Source organism: Euwallacea fornicatus, chromosome 2, assembly GCF_040115645.1.
Source record: "Euwallacea fornicatus isolate EFF26 chromosome 2, ASM4011564v1, whole genome shotgun sequence".
Lineage (NCBI taxonomy): Eukaryota > Metazoa > Arthropoda > Insecta > Coleoptera > Curculionidae > Euwallacea > Euwallacea fornicatus.
The window spans coordinates 1,688,677-1,705,354 of NC_089542.1; the positions used below are offsets into that span (position 1 = coordinate 1,688,677).

General features: G+C 38.2%; 6 protein-coding genes and 1 long non-coding RNA gene across 16 annotated transcripts; 4 read left to right on the forward strand and 3 right to left on the reverse strand.

The window, feature by feature from the left end:
- The first annotated feature begins 90 nt into the window (after nt 1–90).
- LOC136348259 (adenosine kinase-like) lies at nt 91–6,448 on the forward strand. Of its 3 annotated transcripts, none has more exons than XM_066298978.1 (4): nt 91–790; nt 5,275–5,458; nt 5,519–5,683; nt 5,735–6,448. In XM_066298978.1, exons 2-4 carry the CDS (start codon nt 5,298–5,300, stop codon nt 6,429–6,431), a joined length of 1,023 nt encoding a protein of 340 aa, XP_066155075.1. In that variant the 5' UTR covers nt 91–790; nt 5,275–5,297; the 3' UTR covers nt 6,432–6,448. The 3 variants fall into 3 exon arrangements, with proteins under 3 accessions (XP_066155075.1, XP_066155067.1, XP_066155058.1); XM_066298970.1 differs by having other exon boundaries at nt 101–790; nt 5,206–5,458; XM_066298961.1 differs by lacking the exon at nt 91–790 and having other exon boundaries at nt 5,046–5,458.
- On the reverse strand, nt 1,218–6,600 carry LOC136348232 (optineurin-like). 4 transcript variants are annotated; one of them, XM_066298915.1, is made up of 10 exons: nt 6,468–6,600; nt 3,964–4,118; nt 3,647–3,909; nt 3,490–3,598; nt 3,312–3,442; nt 2,792–3,259; nt 2,138–2,704; nt 1,879–2,082; nt 1,718–1,821; nt 1,218–1,578 (listed from the first exon to the last, which is right to left on the reverse strand). In XM_066298915.1, coding segments are annotated over exons 2-10 (1,983 nt in total). In that variant the 5' UTR covers nt 4,100–4,118; nt 6,468–6,600; the 3' UTR covers nt 1,218–1,577. The 4 variants fall into 4 exon arrangements, with proteins under 4 accessions (XP_066155012.1, XP_066155004.1, XP_066154985.1 ...); XM_066298907.1 differs by having other exon boundaries at nt 1,685–1,821; XM_066298888.1 differs by lacking the exon at nt 1,718–1,821.
- Nucleotides 6,601–6,797: 197 nt separating this feature from the next.
- On the forward strand, nt 6,798–9,727 carry DMAP1 (DNA methyltransferase 1 associated protein 1). 3 transcript variants are annotated; one of them, XM_066298939.1, is made up of 5 exons: nt 6,798–6,920; nt 8,005–8,223; nt 8,273–8,439; nt 8,641–9,462; nt 9,552–9,727. In XM_066298939.1, exons 2-5 carry the CDS (start codon nt 8,016–8,018, stop codon nt 9,660–9,662), a joined length of 1,308 nt encoding a protein of 435 aa, XP_066155036.1. In that variant the 5' UTR covers nt 6,798–6,920; nt 8,005–8,015; the 3' UTR covers nt 9,663–9,727. The 3 variants fall into 3 exon arrangements, with proteins under 3 accessions (XP_066155036.1, XP_066155047.1, XP_066155026.1); XM_066298950.1 differs by having other exon boundaries at nt 6,841–6,920; nt 8,008–8,223; XM_066298929.1 differs by lacking the exon at nt 6,798–6,920 and having other exon boundaries at nt 7,802–8,223.
- Nucleotides 9,728–9,806: 79 nt separating this feature from the next.
- On the reverse strand, nt 9,807–11,051 carry LOC136348281 (DET1- and DDB1-associated protein 1). Its single transcript, XM_066299004.1, has 4 exons — nt 10,661–11,051; nt 10,469–10,607; nt 10,222–10,283; nt 9,807–10,171 (listed from the first exon to the last, which is right to left on the reverse strand). The coding sequence occupies exons 1-4, from the start codon at nt 10,661–10,663 to the stop codon at nt 10,064–10,066; spliced, it is 312 nt and encodes a 103-aa protein (XP_066155101.1). The 5' UTR covers nt 10,664–11,051; the 3' UTR covers nt 9,807–10,063.
- LOC136348290 (uncharacterized) lies at nt 10,940–11,566 on the forward strand. Its single transcript, XR_010733615.1, has 2 exons — nt 10,940–11,070; nt 11,156–11,566. It is a non-coding gene; the product is annotated as an uncharacterized lncRNA (long non-coding RNA).
- Nucleotides 11,567–11,646: 80 nt separating this feature from the next.
- LOC136348277 (p21-activated protein kinase-interacting protein 1-like) lies at nt 11,647–13,086 on the reverse strand. The gene is made up of 3 exons (XM_066298992.1): nt 12,928–13,086; nt 12,196–12,871; nt 11,647–12,089 (listed from the first exon to the last, which is right to left on the reverse strand). The coding sequence occupies exons 1-3, from the start codon at nt 13,003–13,005 to the stop codon at nt 11,665–11,667; spliced, it is 1,179 nt and encodes a 392-aa protein (XP_066155089.1). The 5' UTR covers nt 13,006–13,086; the 3' UTR covers nt 11,647–11,664.
- A 44-nt stretch (nt 13,087–13,130) lies between these two features.
- On the forward strand, nt 13,131–16,628 carry mRRF2 (mitochondrial ribosome recycling factor 2). 3 transcript variants are annotated; one of them, XM_066298864.1, is made up of 8 exons: nt 13,131–13,398; nt 13,978–14,244; nt 14,306–14,748; nt 14,989–15,336; nt 15,395–16,003; nt 16,082–16,177; nt 16,230–16,376; nt 16,436–16,628. In XM_066298864.1, exons 1-8 carry the CDS (start codon nt 13,254–13,256, stop codon nt 16,595–16,597), a joined length of 2,217 nt encoding a protein of 738 aa, XP_066154961.1. In that variant the 5' UTR covers nt 13,131–13,253; the 3' UTR covers nt 16,598–16,628. The 3 variants fall into 3 exon arrangements, with proteins under 3 accessions (XP_066154961.1, XP_066154969.1, XP_066154976.1); XM_066298879.1 differs by lacking the exon at nt 13,131–13,398 and having other exon boundaries at nt 14,086–14,251; XM_066298872.1 differs by lacking the exons at nt 16,230–16,376; nt 16,436–16,628 and having other exon boundaries at nt 15,395–16,017; nt 16,082–16,182.
- The last annotated feature ends 50 nt before the right edge of the window (nt 16,629–16,678 follow it).

Consider the following 16,678-nt stretch of genomic DNA (forward strand, 5'->3'; position numbering starts at 1 on the left):
TTCGCTAATCACATTGGAACCTGGTTTCCAGCTCCCACAGTCGCTTGGTGGACATACTCAATCTTTTCATATTTAGTCATAAATTTTCTTAGTTTATTGTGTACTGTTTAAATATACATATTTACATATGCCTAAGAACTACTCCTAGAAACAGTCCAAGGGGTGAAAATGTGAGTTTTTACCGCCACTTGTGAGGTAACGGCCTTGTGGTCAATCGACGGAAAGGTATAGAGATAGACAATAAAAGAGTAGTTGGATGGTCAATTCTTTGATCCGAGGTTTGAAGTGGTTTTTCGAACGTTATGAGGCTAAAATAGAGGGAAATGTGTGCCTTCGATGGCGTTTACATGGACATGACAAAGTGACAAAAAACAAAAAATGGACGATGACAAACGAACATTTGTCTTTTGACACATAAAAATTACGTCTCTTGTTGCCAATTGGTGACTCCACAAATAACGGATAATATTTTCGATTAATTTTCAAGATATAACTCCTTTGCCAAACACGCATTTAAGAAATTATTAAATAGAAATACGACTAAATAATCTTGTAAATTTCGATATGATTCACCAAAGAAAACCATTACCACCTATAGAAAGTAAGAAATGTGACAACGTTGTGTAAAGAACATTGGCAACAGTGGTTATAAACGATACACCATCAACTGATTTGTTTCAAGTGTAAATCGTGAAAACAATAACGTACTTCTTATTTTTATTAATTGACGATACATTTAAATAATTTTCTACAAGTTTATATCAGAAAGTCTGACAATAAAACCAAGAAGGTAAGAAGGAATTTGACAACATATGCCGTGAATGCTCACAAAATATTAATGCGCGCTACACCCAAAAAAATAATATATTTTAAACTTAAGTCGTAAATACACGGAAAAACTTGATGGCTATATAAATACCAAAACTGCTAAAAAAATCGCGTGTATCACTAAATAAAACTGTAAATTGTGGTAAACAGTTTTAAATTAAATATGTTAAATTGGATTTTAAATAAAAATAAAACTGTCTATTGGTCTTTGTTTGGAAAATAGCAAATTCCATAACCTAAATCGAGGTAGAAATGCACACAAAAAAAATTTCTCCCAAAGATACGTATTTCTATTTGTTTTTAATTGATATTTTTGTTGACGAACGGACAAATAGACAAATATTTTGTGTTCGTCGGTCTGCTCGGATGAAAAATTGAAAACACATCAATAAAACATACTTTATATTATATTTTAATCAGGACATTACAATTTAAACTCAGTCAATTTTACAACTAAGGTTATATCTATATTTAAATATTAAGGAAGAAAACATTGAATGAAAGTCCCTAAATTTACGCTAACACCAAACAATATAAATCATATTATAATATATTAATGCTAAAAAAAAACAATAACCATCACAAAATAGTTTGAGGTCTTAATCTGAAACCTAAATAACAAATACTATGTGAGAACGTTTATGGAAGAACATCGTCTATATCGAGGCAACGCCACGCATGATCCTCGGCGGCCCTAAGATCATTGAAGCCGAATTGGCACTTAGGGCAAGTGAATTTGGATTGGCAACTCTAAAAACCATGAAAATATACGTTATTCAGTGTTTGAGCTCGGAATTTTCTCAGACACACGCAAAAAAAGATCAGGCAACATTAGTAAAACTCTACTCAAACACACCTTAAAGCGTGACCAAAGAGCATAATTCCCTACCAGGGTTCGTGACAAATACATGTTTCTAAATGGTCCTGGACCAGCTTCAGGGAGCGAAATTGCACGTTGCAAATAGGACACGTGTATCGCAGAGGCATTGGAGACTATCCAAAGGAAGCTGTATTCCCGACCATATTTGATGCAAATTTACAAATACTTACCCCTGCTGCAGAAGAAGTGCTCGAGGACTCGGTGTTGGGACGTGTCACCGCACATTTATCCCGTCTCAGTATTTCAATTTCCTCTTGCAACTGTTGATTGCGCCTGTGTAGATGCTGCAAATCCTCGGCAATTTTCTTTTTTTCTCGCTTTACGTCTTCTTTGGCTTCCCGCTCCGCCTCAAAATCTGTTTTGTACACGTCCAACTACGTAAATTTTTTCATTCCAGCTTTCTCTAGTGCGTTGTCCCTAACTACTCACTTGAGTTTTAAGAGCGAACGAATCATCTTCACTTTCTCTGTTCTCTAACTGCATTTTCAACTGCGCATTCTCCTTACTGGCAGAGGTGGCTTTGGCCTCTGCAGCAACCCGCAATTGCTCACACTGCGTCAGCGCAATTTGAGTCTGCATCAGCTGTTGTCGCACGTACGCCAACTCTGGAAACTCCTGTGACACCGTCGCTGGCAGTGTGCTCTCCTGTAATTTTTTCTCTAGCGTTGCTATTTTCTGCTTTGCCATCCACGCTTCCACTTTGGCTTGCTCCTCACGTTCGCGCATGCCCAACACGTCGTTCTCGCTATTTATTTCCGCCAGTTGTTGTTCCAGCTGAGCGATTCGTGTAACCGCGTCCATCAATTTGAGTCTAGTCGCGTCCAGTTGGGAGGCCATGTATTCCCGTTCCATCAGCGCCTGTTCCGCGTCATTGTGCCTTTTGGAGATGATATCGGTTGCTTGTGTGGTATTGAGTAGCTGCGCACGTAGTGACTGAATTTCTTGGTTCGCACGGTCGTTAGTCATTTTGGAAACCAAAAGGTTCTCCTTGGTGACCTAGAGATAGTAACCAAAAAATGTGTGATCGATTTGAGTAATTTAAGGTAAGTGGCAACCGTTAAGAAACACTAAAACGACACTTACTTCCAATTCACGTTTTTCTGCTTCATTTCCCTTCTCCAGCTGCGCAATCTTCTTATAGGCATTTTCTAATTCTTTCTCATAGCGTTGCAATTTCTCCTCCGTTCTTGTCAATTGAGAAGGATCCATGCTTTCATTCTTAGCCTTGATTTGGCCCAATTGTATTTGCAAATCCATCAGAGCCTCTTCACTCTTAACGCGAAGCCTTTGCTCCTCCTCTAACTTTACCAATGCCGCTCTGCTCCTTTCCTGCAACTGGTTCAATGCCTCTTTAGTCTTTAACGTCTCCTGTTTCTCGTCAGAAGACACTGTAAACTTCTGCATAGCTTCTTCAAGATCTTTAATCTTGCGGTTTGCAATGTCCAATTCAAATTCCCTGAGATTGTTTTCTGTGGTCTGACAAAGTTTCCCTTGAAGTGAGGCTTCTAACTTCTTGTTTTCCTGTTTTAACGACGCTACTTCCTCTTTTAGCTGCAAGTAAAATGCTATTTTAAAGTTAAAATTGATTAAAGGGTCAGGTTACTGTTGTAATCATCTTCTTCGCTTCCAAGAATTTTTGCTTGTGGGCTTCCTGCACCTTTTCAGCATCATTTTGCCAGGTAAGGACTTTCTCATATTGGGCTTTCATGTTCTTGTTGTTTTGGATCACTGTATCTGCAAAGAGTTGTTGAAATGGTTGTTATTGTTTTTTTAAGGCTTACCTCGCAAATTGGTGTTTTCTTCAATGAGCTGAAAAACCTTTGCTTGAATTTCTTCCGACTGGAAGTCACTTGGAGAAAAGCTAATAATGCTGATCATTCCTTTGTCCTCCTGAAAGATCTTTATTTCTTTTTTTCTAACATTGAGCCAAGAACTTACATGATCAAGTTGTGAATTCTCGGCACTTCCAACAAGGGGTACATTCTTCTCTTCCTTTGAAAAACCATTAGTTACAGTACAATGACTTAAGTCTCTAGGCAACTGCTCATCAGGCTCTACAACTGGAGAGCTTTTTATATTGATTTTCATCAATGATGGTTGCGGGTATTTGGACTGGTTCATCTGCATCCGCTCTTCAGATTCTTCAGTTTGCCTGATGGCATCTTCAATTTCCTGACGAGATTCCGCCAAGATACTGGCCTCTAATCCACACCTTATAATGTTGTATCAATTATGATTGGCCAAGATCAGCTTACCTGAGAAGTCTTCAGAAAATTTGCCAATGACCACAAAAGACTGCTCATCTGGGCTTGAGGAAAGGGTGTCAGTTACTGGTACTGGTAGTGGTTCTGGGGGTATTTGAAATAGGGGGGCCAAATCATTCACGGCCATATTTGTACTGATGTGTGAACTACATTGGGAACATAGAAAAAAATCAAATTACTCTGGTAACTTTTGATCCTCGTTATAGTGTAGAGTTATGTAAAAAGTCCAGAATATTGTAATATAATATATTTTACACCAAGGTCGTGAAACACATTATCATGTCCTGTAGATCAAGCTTAAATCTAAGCCCAGAGCACATATTAAATAAAAAGAGATTTAGATCAAAACCAAGGTAATGGAATGAGAGAAGTGATGAAGTTGCTAAACACAACAGCAATATGGTGAGAAGATATAAGTGAGACTGAAATGAGGATTATTTAGTGGATAAATTGCTTGATGCACTTGCATGTTTGTACACTGAGAACAGAGCCTCTTTTTGGATACTCTGGTGACATACTTTTCACTTTGTCTGCTTTTTAATGACACATTTATGAGGTGGTAAAAACGTTAGTAGCTCTAATCTAATGCAACATTAGCATGTCACTGAAATTTACAAGAGACAGGTCTAGACAAATCCTCTATAAAATACCAAATGGTCACTGGAGGCAAATTGACGGACCCGTTATACATACATTTACTTACTCATTTATAATAGATTGTAATTTTTCAGTTTGTGCTGGAGCAGTCTGGATGAATAGATACTTGACTAGATTTTGTCGCACAAAAAATTAATTACATTATTTATGTCATTTTATGATAAGATAAAAGTGATATTATAAACAACACATGAGTCAGCACCAGATAAACAATTAACCTCTATATAAGTTGGTTTGGCATTAGATTTTCTGCCAATACTTTGTTAATTGATCTGTCTTAAAGCAGTAGTTATAACTATGTTAGTTCTAGTACTTACAGATATATTACCTTATGATTGGGAACAGGTAGTCACCAATCAATGAGATAAATTAATGCACAAGACCGGTTAATGTTACGCCAGATTCAAATGCAGTAAATGAATCACTCAATTCGTTTCTATATTTATACACCAAATTGGACTTTCACGCCTTGTTCCAGCTGCTTCGGATATTCCGAATACTTTGACGAGCGACGAATGAAATACGACGCAATAACACACAAAATATTATATCGTCATATCTTTTTTTCCGTTCAAGATAAAAATATTGGCTATTATTGTTCAACAATATCCAGTGCGCCTGCGCATAGTCTTACTTATTATCCAGAACATTTAAAAAGCCGCACAAACATGAGGAAAACCATGATAGCTTTTGGGAACCCCCTAATGGATATTACTGTAACTTCGAAACAACTCGTACCCCACTTACTAAGGAAATATAACCTCAATCTTGATGACCAAAAGGAGATCGCTAAAAAGGAAATGAGATCTTTGACTGAGGATATTCAGGGGTAATATTAAACCCTCAGGATGACGCCAATTAAATATGTTTTTAATTTGAGTTTATTTAGTTATGAGCAATACGTATCCCCTGGGGGCTGTTCACAGAACACTTTAAGAGTGCTCCAGTGGATCTTGGCACAACAATGCCAGGCTACTATGTTTGGATCCGTAGGCAACGACCTGGAGGCTAATATTTTGCAAGAAGAACTCAAGGCTGCAGGAGTCAGGGCCAGGTAAAACTCCTCACTAACAAAACCAAATTATTGCCACCCAGTCGTTTTTAGTTATATAACTCAGGAAAACCTATCCACAGGCAAAATAATAGTGTTGGTAAGCGGACTTAACAGGTCCTTAGTGGCCCACATTGGGGCTGCTGAAGTTTTCCCCTTAGCCACATTACTGGCAAACCCAGATTTCACACTTCTTTTTAACAGCAGTAATATTGTACTAATTGAAGCTTATTTCCTTACTAATCGTGTTGAAACTGCCTGTAAATTAGCAGAGCTTTGTCAAAAAGGCTCAAAAACTTTGGTTTTCAACCTATGTGGCCAATATATTTTTGACATAGTGCCAGAGCCACTAAAGTGTTTAGTAAATGCTGCTAATTTGGTTTTTGGAAATAAAACTGAGTTTTTGGCTTTAGCAAAGCTGTTCACTTGCACTACTTTGGACAATTTAGCCGAGGCTTTACTAGGGAAGACTTTAATTGTTACTGATGGGCCTAGGACTCTTGTCTGTTACAATTCAAATGGGGAGAAAATTGAGATTGTGCCCCCAGTGATACAACTTGAGGAAGTCAAAGATACAACAGCAGCAGGAGATGCTTTTATGGGAGGTTTCTTAGCCGGAATGGTGAAGTCTAAGTCTTTAAAAGATTGTATAAAAATGGGATTTTACGCAGCTTCTTGTATAATAAAAGAATGTGGGTGTTCCCTTCCCAAATATGAACCTCAAATAGATTTTGATAGGATGATACAATAAATGGTTTTATCAATGTTTTGCTTGTGTTTTACTTACTGGAAAGTCCAAGAATTTACGAACTTGTCCAATTTCACGCAAAATATTAAAAATTAGCCGTAATTACTAGAAAAACAAATAAAATTTATGACGAGCTTAGATATCAACGACAACTTAAAACTAACAATTTAGACATATCCATTGAATCGTATAAGGTCGCAACACTAAAAGCATATTGATCCTTGTCTAAACCATGCAGGTGCCATAACTCAGACCGAAACAGTTATATACACCATATAATTTTGTTCGTTTCGGAAATTCGTTCGTCTCTCTGTTTAGCTAATAAAATTCAACGAAGACACATAAATAAGTACTTTATTAATGTCAAATATGGAAAATCCGATTCTGACATTTGACATTGATTAGTCACATTGTTATTGTTTACAATTTGTGAAATAACAAAAACTTCGAAGTTCGTAAATTGCATTGTTTTGCGGTAAAAACGTTTAAATTGTAAGTAAGCCATTTCTCTATGCTTGCCTTTACCGTTTCACTTACTAAGTATACTCTTTTAATTCTAACAACATTTACCTGTTTGGCAGATAGCAAACCAGCAGACATAGAATACTTTTATCAATGCGAAACATTTGCAATGCTTTAACTATTTCAAGAAAATTAACACTGTTAAATGTCCTCTCTAAATCTTCGAAAATTATATCAGCTTGTCACGACAATTCAGCAGCTCAAAACATGTTAATATTGAAGGTTTTTTAAGCCATGTTGCTGCTTAGATATTAAAAGACTGCCACTTTAAAATTTTCCTGTACATCATTTTAAACACTTTATAACAAACGGATACAATTTTTCCCAGCAACTATATCACCACTTTCACTATTTTTCACAACTGGCATAACTTTAGTTTTATTCAAGAAGGTAAAGTTTTGCAAAATCAATCGAGTCAAATATCATTAATTGCTTCAAATTTGAATTTTGCTGTTTAGTGCTCAATTTTTCAAGCATACTTTTGTTATTAATTTCTTTGACCAGGCTTAATTTACAACAATGAATTTCCAGAATCTTTTTCTTTAACTGGGCTTTCATTTGGTCTAACAATTGGATCTCAGACACCAACATTATCTCTTTCATTTTGTGTTGTTGAATCTATGCCACCAGTTCAAGCTTATTTTTAGATGGTACATAATTCCTTGCTGAGTTAAGTTGATTGACTGAGGTAATAACTTTTCTTTTGTGAGGAGGTGGGAATCTTCTTAAAACACCTGGCTTGGATGTGCAGCAAGGTAGGGTGGGATTTGACTGATTATTACGTCGCCCGTCTACCCAATAAAACCACCTCCCCTCTTCGTCCCCAGTATCGCCTTTTAGCATTTTTTCAGGGAAGAGATAATGATCTGAGATATTTGTGAAATAATTCCAAAACTAAAAAATTAGACAATAATAATGTGTTTCCTACAAAATAACGAGGTTTTTATGTACAAATGTTAAAAAATAGAGCATTTTGTGTATCTGAAAAAGAAGCTTTGAATAGTCGTAGAGATCCTTTAATAAATATTAAGATATATTTTTTACTGAATGTCAGCAGCATCAATCATGGCAGATGTTAGAGACATCATGGAGCTGGATCGCCCTTCCACTCCAGAATTAACTCGAGAAACTATCCTGGGCCTGGAAAGACCCAAGAAGAAGTTTATCCAAGGTCCGAAGCCTCCCAAAAGACCCGAGGGCATGCACCGAGAGGTCTTTGCACTGTTGTACCATGACAACAAAGACGTGTCGCCGCTTTTTCCTTCAGATACAGGTGAAGAGAAAATTAAGATTTTATAATCAAAAAGTAATGGCTGCTTTAGCTGGAAACGGTTATAAGCAGACGAAAATTAAGCTGGGAATGAGGAAGCCGCGGAAATGGAAGTGGATGCAATTTACCAATCCGGCTAGGCGTGATAATGCAGTATTTTATCATTGGCGCAGGCCTAGTGATGAACCCAAGGAGTACCCTTTTGCCAAGTTCAATAAGGTATTATAAAAATTCTTTGATTAAGAAAATCCGCTCTTGTCATGGGATTCAAATGTTTTTCCCCTATCAATGCAAGAAGGTAAATGACAAGACAGTGACAGATTTTAATAGATGAGTCGCTCATTTGTTTCTCTATAGAAGAGCAGGATTTTTTAAATGTGGCTTATAAATATTTGGATATTACTTCTCATTTTGAATCAGAAAGTGGAAATCCCCACTTATACTGACGTGGAATATCAGCAACATCTGATCTCGGACTCGTGGACCAAAGAGGAGACTGATCATTTAATGGATTTAGCTCAACGCTTTGATTTACGCTTCATTATAATGGCCGATCGCTACGAGACTGAAAAATTCCCCAAACGGTCTGTTGAGGATTTGAAAGACCGCTACTACAAGATCCACGGCATATTAGCGAAACTCAATGGCGAGAAGAAAATTTACACCTACGACGCTGAGCACGAAAAGAAGCGTAAAGAACAATTGAACAAGCTTTATGAGCGGACTTCTGAACAGATAGAAGAGGAGCAATTTCTGCTGAGCGAGCTCAAGAAAATCGACGCCAGAAAAAAAGAGCGGGAGCGTAAGACTCAAGACCTGCAGAAGCTGATCAGTCAGGCAGATAGTCAAAACGACACTCCACGGAAAACGGACAAGAAAATCCCCAAGAAAAAAGTGCCCAACCCTTCCAGACCATCTCGAGTGGACACCAACTACATCCTACAAGCAGTGGAAACTGCAGGAATCAAATTTCCAGACTACAAAAATAGTGGCGTTTCACTGCGATCGCAAAGAATGAAACTGCCCGCCAATGTGGGTCAAAAGAAGTCAAAGGGCATAGAACAAACCCTTCAAGAATTGGGAATGGAACTGAATCCTACTCCTTCAGAGGAAGTCTGCCAGAATTTCAATGAGTTACGGAGCGATATAGTGCTGTTAATGGAAATTAAATCGGCCTTGGGCACGTGTGATTATGAGCTCCAGTCGTTGAGGCATCAGTATGAAGCTTTGGTGCCTGGAAAGGTTAGTTAATCACACATTGTTTAGAAATTTAAACATAGGGGTATTATTCGATATGGCTTTTTGAACTAATGCATTTTTATGTTTTATAGACGTTGGTTATACCAGCACAATTGTTAAATGCCGAGCAAGAAACAGCGAAGGCTTCGACAGGGGAGATTATCGACGTGGTGGGGTCTCCAGGGACTCCCCTTAATACCTAGCTAAGGCTGTTAATCTTAAGGATTTAGGGTTTTAAAAATATGTGCAAATAAACAGAAAGCTTCAAGGAATGATTTTACTTCAAATAAACCCCATTTCTTTTCAAAATGCTGTAATATAGGTACATATAAAAAAGAAGGTATATGTATATTTCCTTAAAGCAAGAATTCAGTATTTAATCGCTAATAGACAAAAAATACAAAACTGAGTTACAACACTTCTCTGTAAGTAAAAAACAACAGCAAGTAAAGTTCACACAATACTAGGAATTGTTGGATCTGATAATATCTCCAATATCTCTCAATCACTTGGGTTTGCAAATCACTGCCACCACATTCACTCGAGGGCTTTTATATACAGAAATCAAGGACGAATGAAACAAAAAGTTCACTAGAATCAGGTTTTAGTCCAGCATACTGCTCCCACCAGGGTTCCGAGGGTCTAGTCTGGGCCTCTTTCGACTGGGCTCCTCTGTAGGTGTCACCTCCCGTTTCTTTGTGACACTTGAATTCTACATTACAAGTAAGTGAAAAAAGCACCATTTTAAATAAAATGACTTACCTTTTTATCCCAGTGCTGCTGCATGTACTTCAGCAAAATACTGTTTTTTTCAGTTACAATGACTGAAACAAAATCCGTGTTTTAATTCTGATACAAACAGGGTTTTTAAAGGTTTTCAAGGGGATTTCATCAGAGAGAAGATTATTGAAGTCATTAAGTCAGTCTCAAACTAACTCCATTGATTATTTGATCATCATGTGAAGGTTTTTTTTATGAGAGAGAAACTCCAGAACTGGGGGAATCTTACCTTGTTCTGAAGGGAAATCTCTCGTGGTAATGTATACTGAGGGTCTTTTTGACGCAGTTCTGTGATTGCCCTCCATGTGGAACTTGGAGAAGTTAGTTTCATTATATGAGGGCAGGCCTGCGAGGAATTGTGCTACAGACTGGAAACAGGGTATCACAGCTTTATGGCAACTTTCCGGAAAAGTTGACTTACCATCGCAATGTTAGTGGATTTTGGATATGGAATTGCAGAAGGAAACTTATGGAAATATACCGCAAAAATTGCTACGTTTATCTAAGCAATTATTCAGAAAGAAATTACTCAAAAAAAGCCTCTTTTTTGGGGGATTTTCTGAGCGATTTTCGGTAGCTACGATTGATCTCGTGTAAGTGACGTCACAGATTGGCATTTGGCGTATCTGTAGGAACAACATAACCTTCCTCTCTGTTTTTATGGGGATTCAAATGTCTGATAGCTATTTTATGAATTTTTGTTCCACAACAGTTAAGTTAGAGTCAGGACGTTACCTAAATAATAACAGTTGAGTAATAAGATTAAGGTTATCTCTTAACCGTTGTCAAATGTATACTAATCCAACCTTATGCTGTCTCAACTATCTATATGTAACGAAAGTGATCTCGTGACGTACACCTCAAGGATTAAAACACTAAAATAATTTTTTAACCCCTTTCTTTTATTGTTGGACAGGGTCTTGGTTTCTCGGGCATTTCACCCCGTCGGACATGTTCCTCATTTCCATTTTCAATCTTCTGATTGCGGAAAATGATATCTACATATTAATTTCACATTTTATAAGGTTTCGCAGGGGCAAAATACGAGGAAAAGCTTAATTGGTATCTCTTATATAATTTCTTTTATTATTTTAGCTTTCTTTTGGTTAATATCCTACACACAATGGTAGATTTTAAATTCGTGGCTGAGCGCTGCGGAATAAGTAATAACATCGGCGTCACATCATTACTAGGGTAGTATTTGTGAAAGAACATTTGTCTCAACTTCTATGAAAAGCAAGGACAAATAAGGACCAGGCAATAAACCATAAAATTGAATGTCACGTTTTTTCACTCTTTATGACTAATAAAATATGTACAGGATTGCCATATTTGTGTGATTAGCTGTATACATAATGAAAATCGTACATTTTGTAACGATGTAAAGACATAAAATAAAGACCCAAATAATTACTTATCATTTGTTTATTTTTCATTACCAACCTTTTTCCTCTTTTTGTTCTTCTTTCTTTTCTCCACAAAAGTCTTCCTACTCAATTTCTTAACCATCTTTTCTGCCCCCCCAACATTTTCTAACTTCTCCCTTTTCTTCTTCTTTTTGTCTACTTTAACTACCTTCTCCTCTTCAGTCTCATCTGCACTCTCCTCAACTTCCACCACGACAGTGCACTTCACAGGATTATGCCTCATAGTAGTGTCTGAGGAGACATTGTCCTCAGGCTCTTCTTTTATTGCTTTAGCCATCCAATCAGCAATTATGAGGCAAGTTATTCGACAACCAGTGCTGATGCTGCTAAGCTCTTTCAGCGTGTCACTCCACACTTTGATTTCTCCCATACTAGAGGCTGTTACTATAAAATTTTGGTAATATTGTGCAGCCTTTACTCTACCTAAAAGGATTGTTAATATTGTACATATTTAGATTATTATTTTACAGAGATCTTTAACAACATTATAACCTTCAAAACTTCAGAAAAAAAAACTTAAGGTACTTACCATTGTGCCCTATTTTGACTGCCCTCTCTTCACTCTCCACATCAATTGTAGCAACACTACCATCCTCATATCCAACAAAGATCCTCTGATCATTCAACCACACACAACAAGTCACCCTCTGCTCATGCTCAATCACCTTCAAAGCCCCTCCTACTTTGATACTCCATATTTCCGTAAATTTTCCACCATAAATCAAAAACTGACTATCATCAGGAGCAAAAAGCAGTTTTTCCACACTTTTAAAATCCCTACACTTTGTCTTGAGGTTAATCACATAGGCTACTCTCCCTTTAACCAAATTCCAGGTATGGATGGTTCCATCAGTCCCCAAAGTCAAGGCCAATTTCCCACTTGAGTGCAAGGCAATATCTATCACTGCCCCCTCTTTATGAGCCTTTTCCCAGAGTTTTTCTTGTTGCCAATTACCCACTCGAACTAAAGACAGGGCTCCGTCTTGACTGGCTGACATGACATGGGAATGGTTGCTCGTAAAAGCAACTGCAGTGATTGTGCTATTATGCTGGGTCAGCATACAGTGCTCTTTTCTTGCTTTAAGATCGTAGACTACAATTCGGTCATCGGTGGCTCCGGAAGCCAAGTAATTGTCACTGGAAGCCAAGCATCTTATGCTGCCACTGTGGTCATGAGAGGCAAAGCTTTGTTTTAGAGATTTGTCCTGACAAAGAGAAGGCTGAAGTCAATTAAGTGTCTGAAGGCTTGGTGAGGTCTTACCTTCGACGTATAAACGTAGCCAAGTAGGTACTCTTCATAGGTGCCTGCAATTATTTCGAAATTTGGGGGCGCAGACATGCTTTTGCCGATTGTTTTTACATTTAGGGACAAGATTGTGAGGTTATATGTAAGGATGTAATCCGAAAGTGTACTTTTGCACTTTCATTACACCCGTAATACGCTCTTGGTGTTGTATGTGGAGTAGTGTTTTCTGTTCTAACCAATAATATCGCAGTGTATGGTTATTAGTGATCCTCCCCATGAAGCGCGATTCATTTTTGTTTTCTTGACATTATTTTCGGTATTAGATTTTAAGTAAAAAAAGAATGAATTTAAATAAAGCGTTTTTTAGTATTAAACTGTGTTTAAAGTGTAAATATGCAATCAAATCCTTGTATAGTACCTTTAAATTACCAAGAAACGACATTTCCAAGATACGGAATATCGGTATTAGTGCCCATATAGATGCAGGTAAGAGCTCTTAAAGGGCCCTATAAAATAAAATGTGATGAAAGCATCACTAACCACTGGGTTATCAAGGAAATACAGAGTATACCCAAAGAAAACTCTTTTTCAAGTTTTCTGAGAAAGGTTGTAAGTTCGGTTGTTCTTTAATTGTGTAGTATCCAGTGTTACCACAATAGAATGGATTGCTGATGTTGAGTTGTTTTACATTAAAATAAGGGGTAAATATCCTTAATTAAATGTATGAATATCTTGAAAATATCTCAATATATACTCCTGAAATACCTCAAGTCTATGAACGAAAATATCTAAGTGATTTGCACCTCGGTTGCCACTAAATCACATATTTCCTATGTTGACCACATTGAATTTTTTTTAATATTATGATCCATTGTGTCTTTTTAAATACATTCAAAAGTTTTTAGTATTTAGCTGTTCTGAGTTTAGATGACAAATATACTGGGTAGTTCATCCAAAAACAATGAACTCAACTAATCTAATGCTTTAATATAAATGTTTGATATAATTGTTAAACAAATTTCTCTCCATATTTCCCTGTTCTCCAAACAAGTGTATTTTACTCAGGAAAAACAACCACAACCGAGCGTATGCTTTATTACGCAGGCGTAATCGACTACATGGGGGAAGTCCATGATGGCAACACCGTCACAGACTTCATGGACCAAGAGCGTGAGCGCGGCATTACCATCACTTCAGCCGCGGTCACTTTCTTCTGGAAAAACCATCAATTCAACCTCATTGATACTCCTGGACACATAGACTTCACCATGGAGGTGGAGCACGCCCTAAACGTCCTGGATGGGGTGGTGGTGATCTTGGATGGCTCTGCAGGTATCAGGTGATTGTTCAAATGTTTCTTTGGATGGTGGGTTAGCAGGTTTGGGTTTTACAGGAGTAGAGGCACAGACTTTGACTGTGTGGAGACAAGCCGACCGGTTTAATTTACCAAGAGTCGTCTATGTTAATAAGATGGATAGGAGAGATGGGGATGTGCATATGTGCTGTGATTCTCTAGAGAAAAAGTTGGATGTCCAGCCAATTTTGCTGCAATTGCCTGTCGTACGCGACGACAAACTTTTTGGGATTATAGACGTGTTGTCTCAAGAGCTGATTCAGTTTGGAAAGGGTCAGGAGAGAGCCTTGATAAGGGGAGAGCTAGTAGAGAAAGAGTGGCCCCAGCTGTTCGAGAACGCGCAGCGGGCTCGAGTTAAAGTTATTGAACAGCTGTGTGATCATAATGATGAGTTGGCCGAGAAAGTTATTGCCAGTGAGGTCTTTGACATTGTTCCAAGTGATGATATTGTGAAGGCACTTAAGAAAGTTACGTTGGAAAGGGTAAGTAGTTGCGGTACATTAATTTCCAGGCGGTTTAATAAGTTCAAAGGTATAGTTAATTCTAGAGAATTAATTTCAATCTTCTTAAAGAACGTTATCTTAACAGTATCTTAAAAACGGTACAGATTTCTTGAGTTTTGCCAGTTTTTTCAGCTTTCTGTGATACGTTTCTGACGTTAAAATTATCTTTAAAAATGATTCATTTTTGTCGTCTTTTTACTGCAACACTGGCTCTTTCAGAAAGCAGTTCCAGTTGTTTTGGGTAGCTCCTATAAAAACATCGGTGTTCAAACCTTAATGGACGCAATTGCTCTATATTTACCTTCACCCATCAATCGCAGCAACGTATTCTCAGCTTTTGAAGACCACTTTTGCGGTAGAGCCTTCAAGGTGAAGCATGACAACCAGAAAGGCCCTTTAACGTTTTTGCGGCTATATAACGGTTCGGTGAAAAAAGCTCAGAAGATCTTTAGTGTCCAAAGACGGGAATCCGAACAAGTTGGACGTGTTTACATGGCATATGCTGACGATTTCAAAGAAGTGGAGAGTTTGGGCAGTGGAAATATTGCCGTGTTGTCGGGGCTTAAGGTTAGATAAAGTTGGACTTACGTGATTAGATATTTTATTTATGGAATTGTGTATATAGAAAATTATGTCTGGTGATTTGGTAACCTCCAGTCAAAGTGTCTACGATAAGGCTAGAAAGATTGCACAGAAGTGCTCAAATAGTGAGGATGTAGATTCAGCGTTTGGGGTCGGTGCAGAAATTCCAGAACCAGTGTTCTTTTGCTCGATCGAACCCCCGTCTCTGGCAAAGCAACAGGCTCTAGATCAGGCCCTGGCAGAGTTGCAGCGCGAAGATCCGAGCTTGCGGATCACCTATAACTCTGAAACAGGCCAAACTGTCTTAGCAGGAATGGGGGAGTTGCATTTGGAAATAATCCGAGATCGTATTTTAAAAGAGTACAAAATCGAGGCCGATTTGGGGCCACTGCAGATTGCCTACCGGGAAATGCCCCTCCAGAAGGTGAGCGACAGTCTACAGGTCGACACCAAAATTGGGAACCATAAAAATTCGGTTTTGGTAAGGCTGTCCGTAGTGCCGAGCGACTGTTCGAGCTCTCAAAAAGCCCTGAAGTTCGACAAATCACAAGAGAGTGCAAGTTGTATTGCAGGGATCTTTCCGAAGCACTTGCAGGCAATCCGACAAGGAGTAGAAGTCGGTCTGGCTCACGGGCCGAAAATTAGTTCTCAGGCGAGTATTTTTAAGTAATAGAAAATTGTTACTGTTGCAGTTTATTTTACTTTGCCTCAAACTTTAACGTCCTTACAGATAATAAATGCCAACGTTATTCTCCATTGGTTCGAGGTAGGTCGTGGAACTTCAGACACTGTCATCACCGCAACTGTCACACAGTTAATTAATAAGGTATTTTTCTGACAGTTGTCGACAGGTTTATAGAGGCGGAAACATTTTGTAGCTTTTGACCGAATCGGGTACTGCCATATTGGAGCCGGTGATGCATTTGGAAGTGGTCACGCCCTCGGAATATCTCTCTTCTGTTTTAGCGGATTTATCGAGGAGAAGATCAGCAATAGATGGCGTCTCCGTTAGGGGGAACTCTAGGGTAAGCTTATGATTTTTGTTTTAATTGAACTTTTTTAAAATGCTGTCGGTTTGGGGTAGGTAGTTAATGCGACAACGCCCCTGGCAGAGCTGTTGGCATACTCCACTGATTTGCGCACATTTACTTCGGGAACTGCGGTGTTTTCCACCGAGTTATGCGCATATCAGACGATGTCTGCTACAGAGGAGGAAAAAGCCATTAGAAGTGTACGCGGGTTTTAGTTACAATAAAATCACAACTTTGATACCTTAATTATAGTTTTTGTTCGAATCTACGTCTTCATTTGAAGCTTTTTTTTAACA

Bases quoted from the DNA above. Each gene is read 5' to 3' on its own strand.
- LOC136348281 (XM_066299004.1), bottom strand. The intron at 10,284-10,468 runs GTAAGATTCCCC...ATTTTGTTTCAG, and splicing joins AGATTTCCCTTCAGAACAAG to TCATTGTAACTGAAAAAAAC. The intron at 10,172-10,221 runs GTAAGTCATTTT...CTTGTAATGTAG, and splicing joins AGCAGCACTGGGATAAAAAG to AATTCAAGTGTCACAAAGAA.
- LOC136348232 (XM_066298888.1), bottom strand. From the start codon at position 4,099: ATGGCCGTGAATGATTTGGCCCCCCTATTTCAAATACCCCCAGAACCA. The intron at 3,910-3,963 runs GTAAGCTGATCT...GGTGTGGATTAG, and splicing joins ATTTTCTGAAGACTTCTCAG to AGGCCAGTATCTTGGCGGAA. The intron at 3,260-3,311 runs GTAACCTGACCC...TTTTACTTGCAG, and splicing joins CGAAGAAGATGATTACAACA to CTAAAAGAGGAAGTAGCGTC.
- LOC136348277 (XM_066298992.1), bottom strand. From the start codon at position 13,005: ATGTCTGCGCCCCCAAATTTCGAAATAATTGCAGGCACCTATGAAGAG. The intron at 12,872-12,927 runs GTAAGACCTCAC...TCTCTTTGTCAG, and splicing joins GCTACGTTTATACGTCGAAG to GACAAATCTCTAAAACAAAG. The intron at 12,090-12,195 runs GTAAGTACCTTA...CAATCCTTTTAG, and splicing joins AGTCAAAATAGGGCACAATG to GTAGAGTAAAGGCTGCACAA.
- DMAP1 (XM_066298929.1), top strand. From the start codon at position 7,998: ATGTCAGCAGCATCAATCATGGCAGATGTTAGAGACATCATGGAGCTG. The intron at 8,440-8,640 runs GTATTATAAAAA...ATTTTGAATCAG, and splicing joins CTTTTGCCAAGTTCAATAAG to AAAGTGGAAATCCCCACTTA. The intron at 9,463-9,551 runs GTTAGTTAATCA...TATGTTTTATAG, and splicing joins AAGCTTTGGTGCCTGGAAAG to ACGTTGGTTATACCAGCACA.
- mRRF2 (XM_066298864.1), top strand. From the start codon at position 13,254: ATGAATTTAAATAAAGCGTTTTTTAGTATTAAACTGTGTTTAAAGTGT. The intron at 13,399-13,977 runs GTAAGAGCTCTT...TATTTTACTCAG, and splicing joins TAGTGCCCATATAGATGCAG to GAAAAACAACCACAACCGAG. The intron at 16,004-16,081 runs GCGAGTATTTTT...ACGTCCTTACAG, and splicing joins GGCCGAAAATTAGTTCTCAG to ATAATAAATGCCAACGTTAT.
- LOC136348259 (XM_066298961.1), top strand. From the start codon at position 5,046: ATGAATCACTCAATTCGTTTCTATATTTATACACCAAATTGGACTTTC. The intron at 5,459-5,518 runs GTAATATTAAAC...GAGTTTATTTAG, and splicing joins TTGACTGAGGATATTCAGGG to TTATGAGCAATACGTATCCC. The intron at 5,684-5,734 runs GTAAAACTCCTC...AGTCGTTTTTAG, and splicing joins GCTGCAGGAGTCAGGGCCAG to TTATATAACTCAGGAAAACC.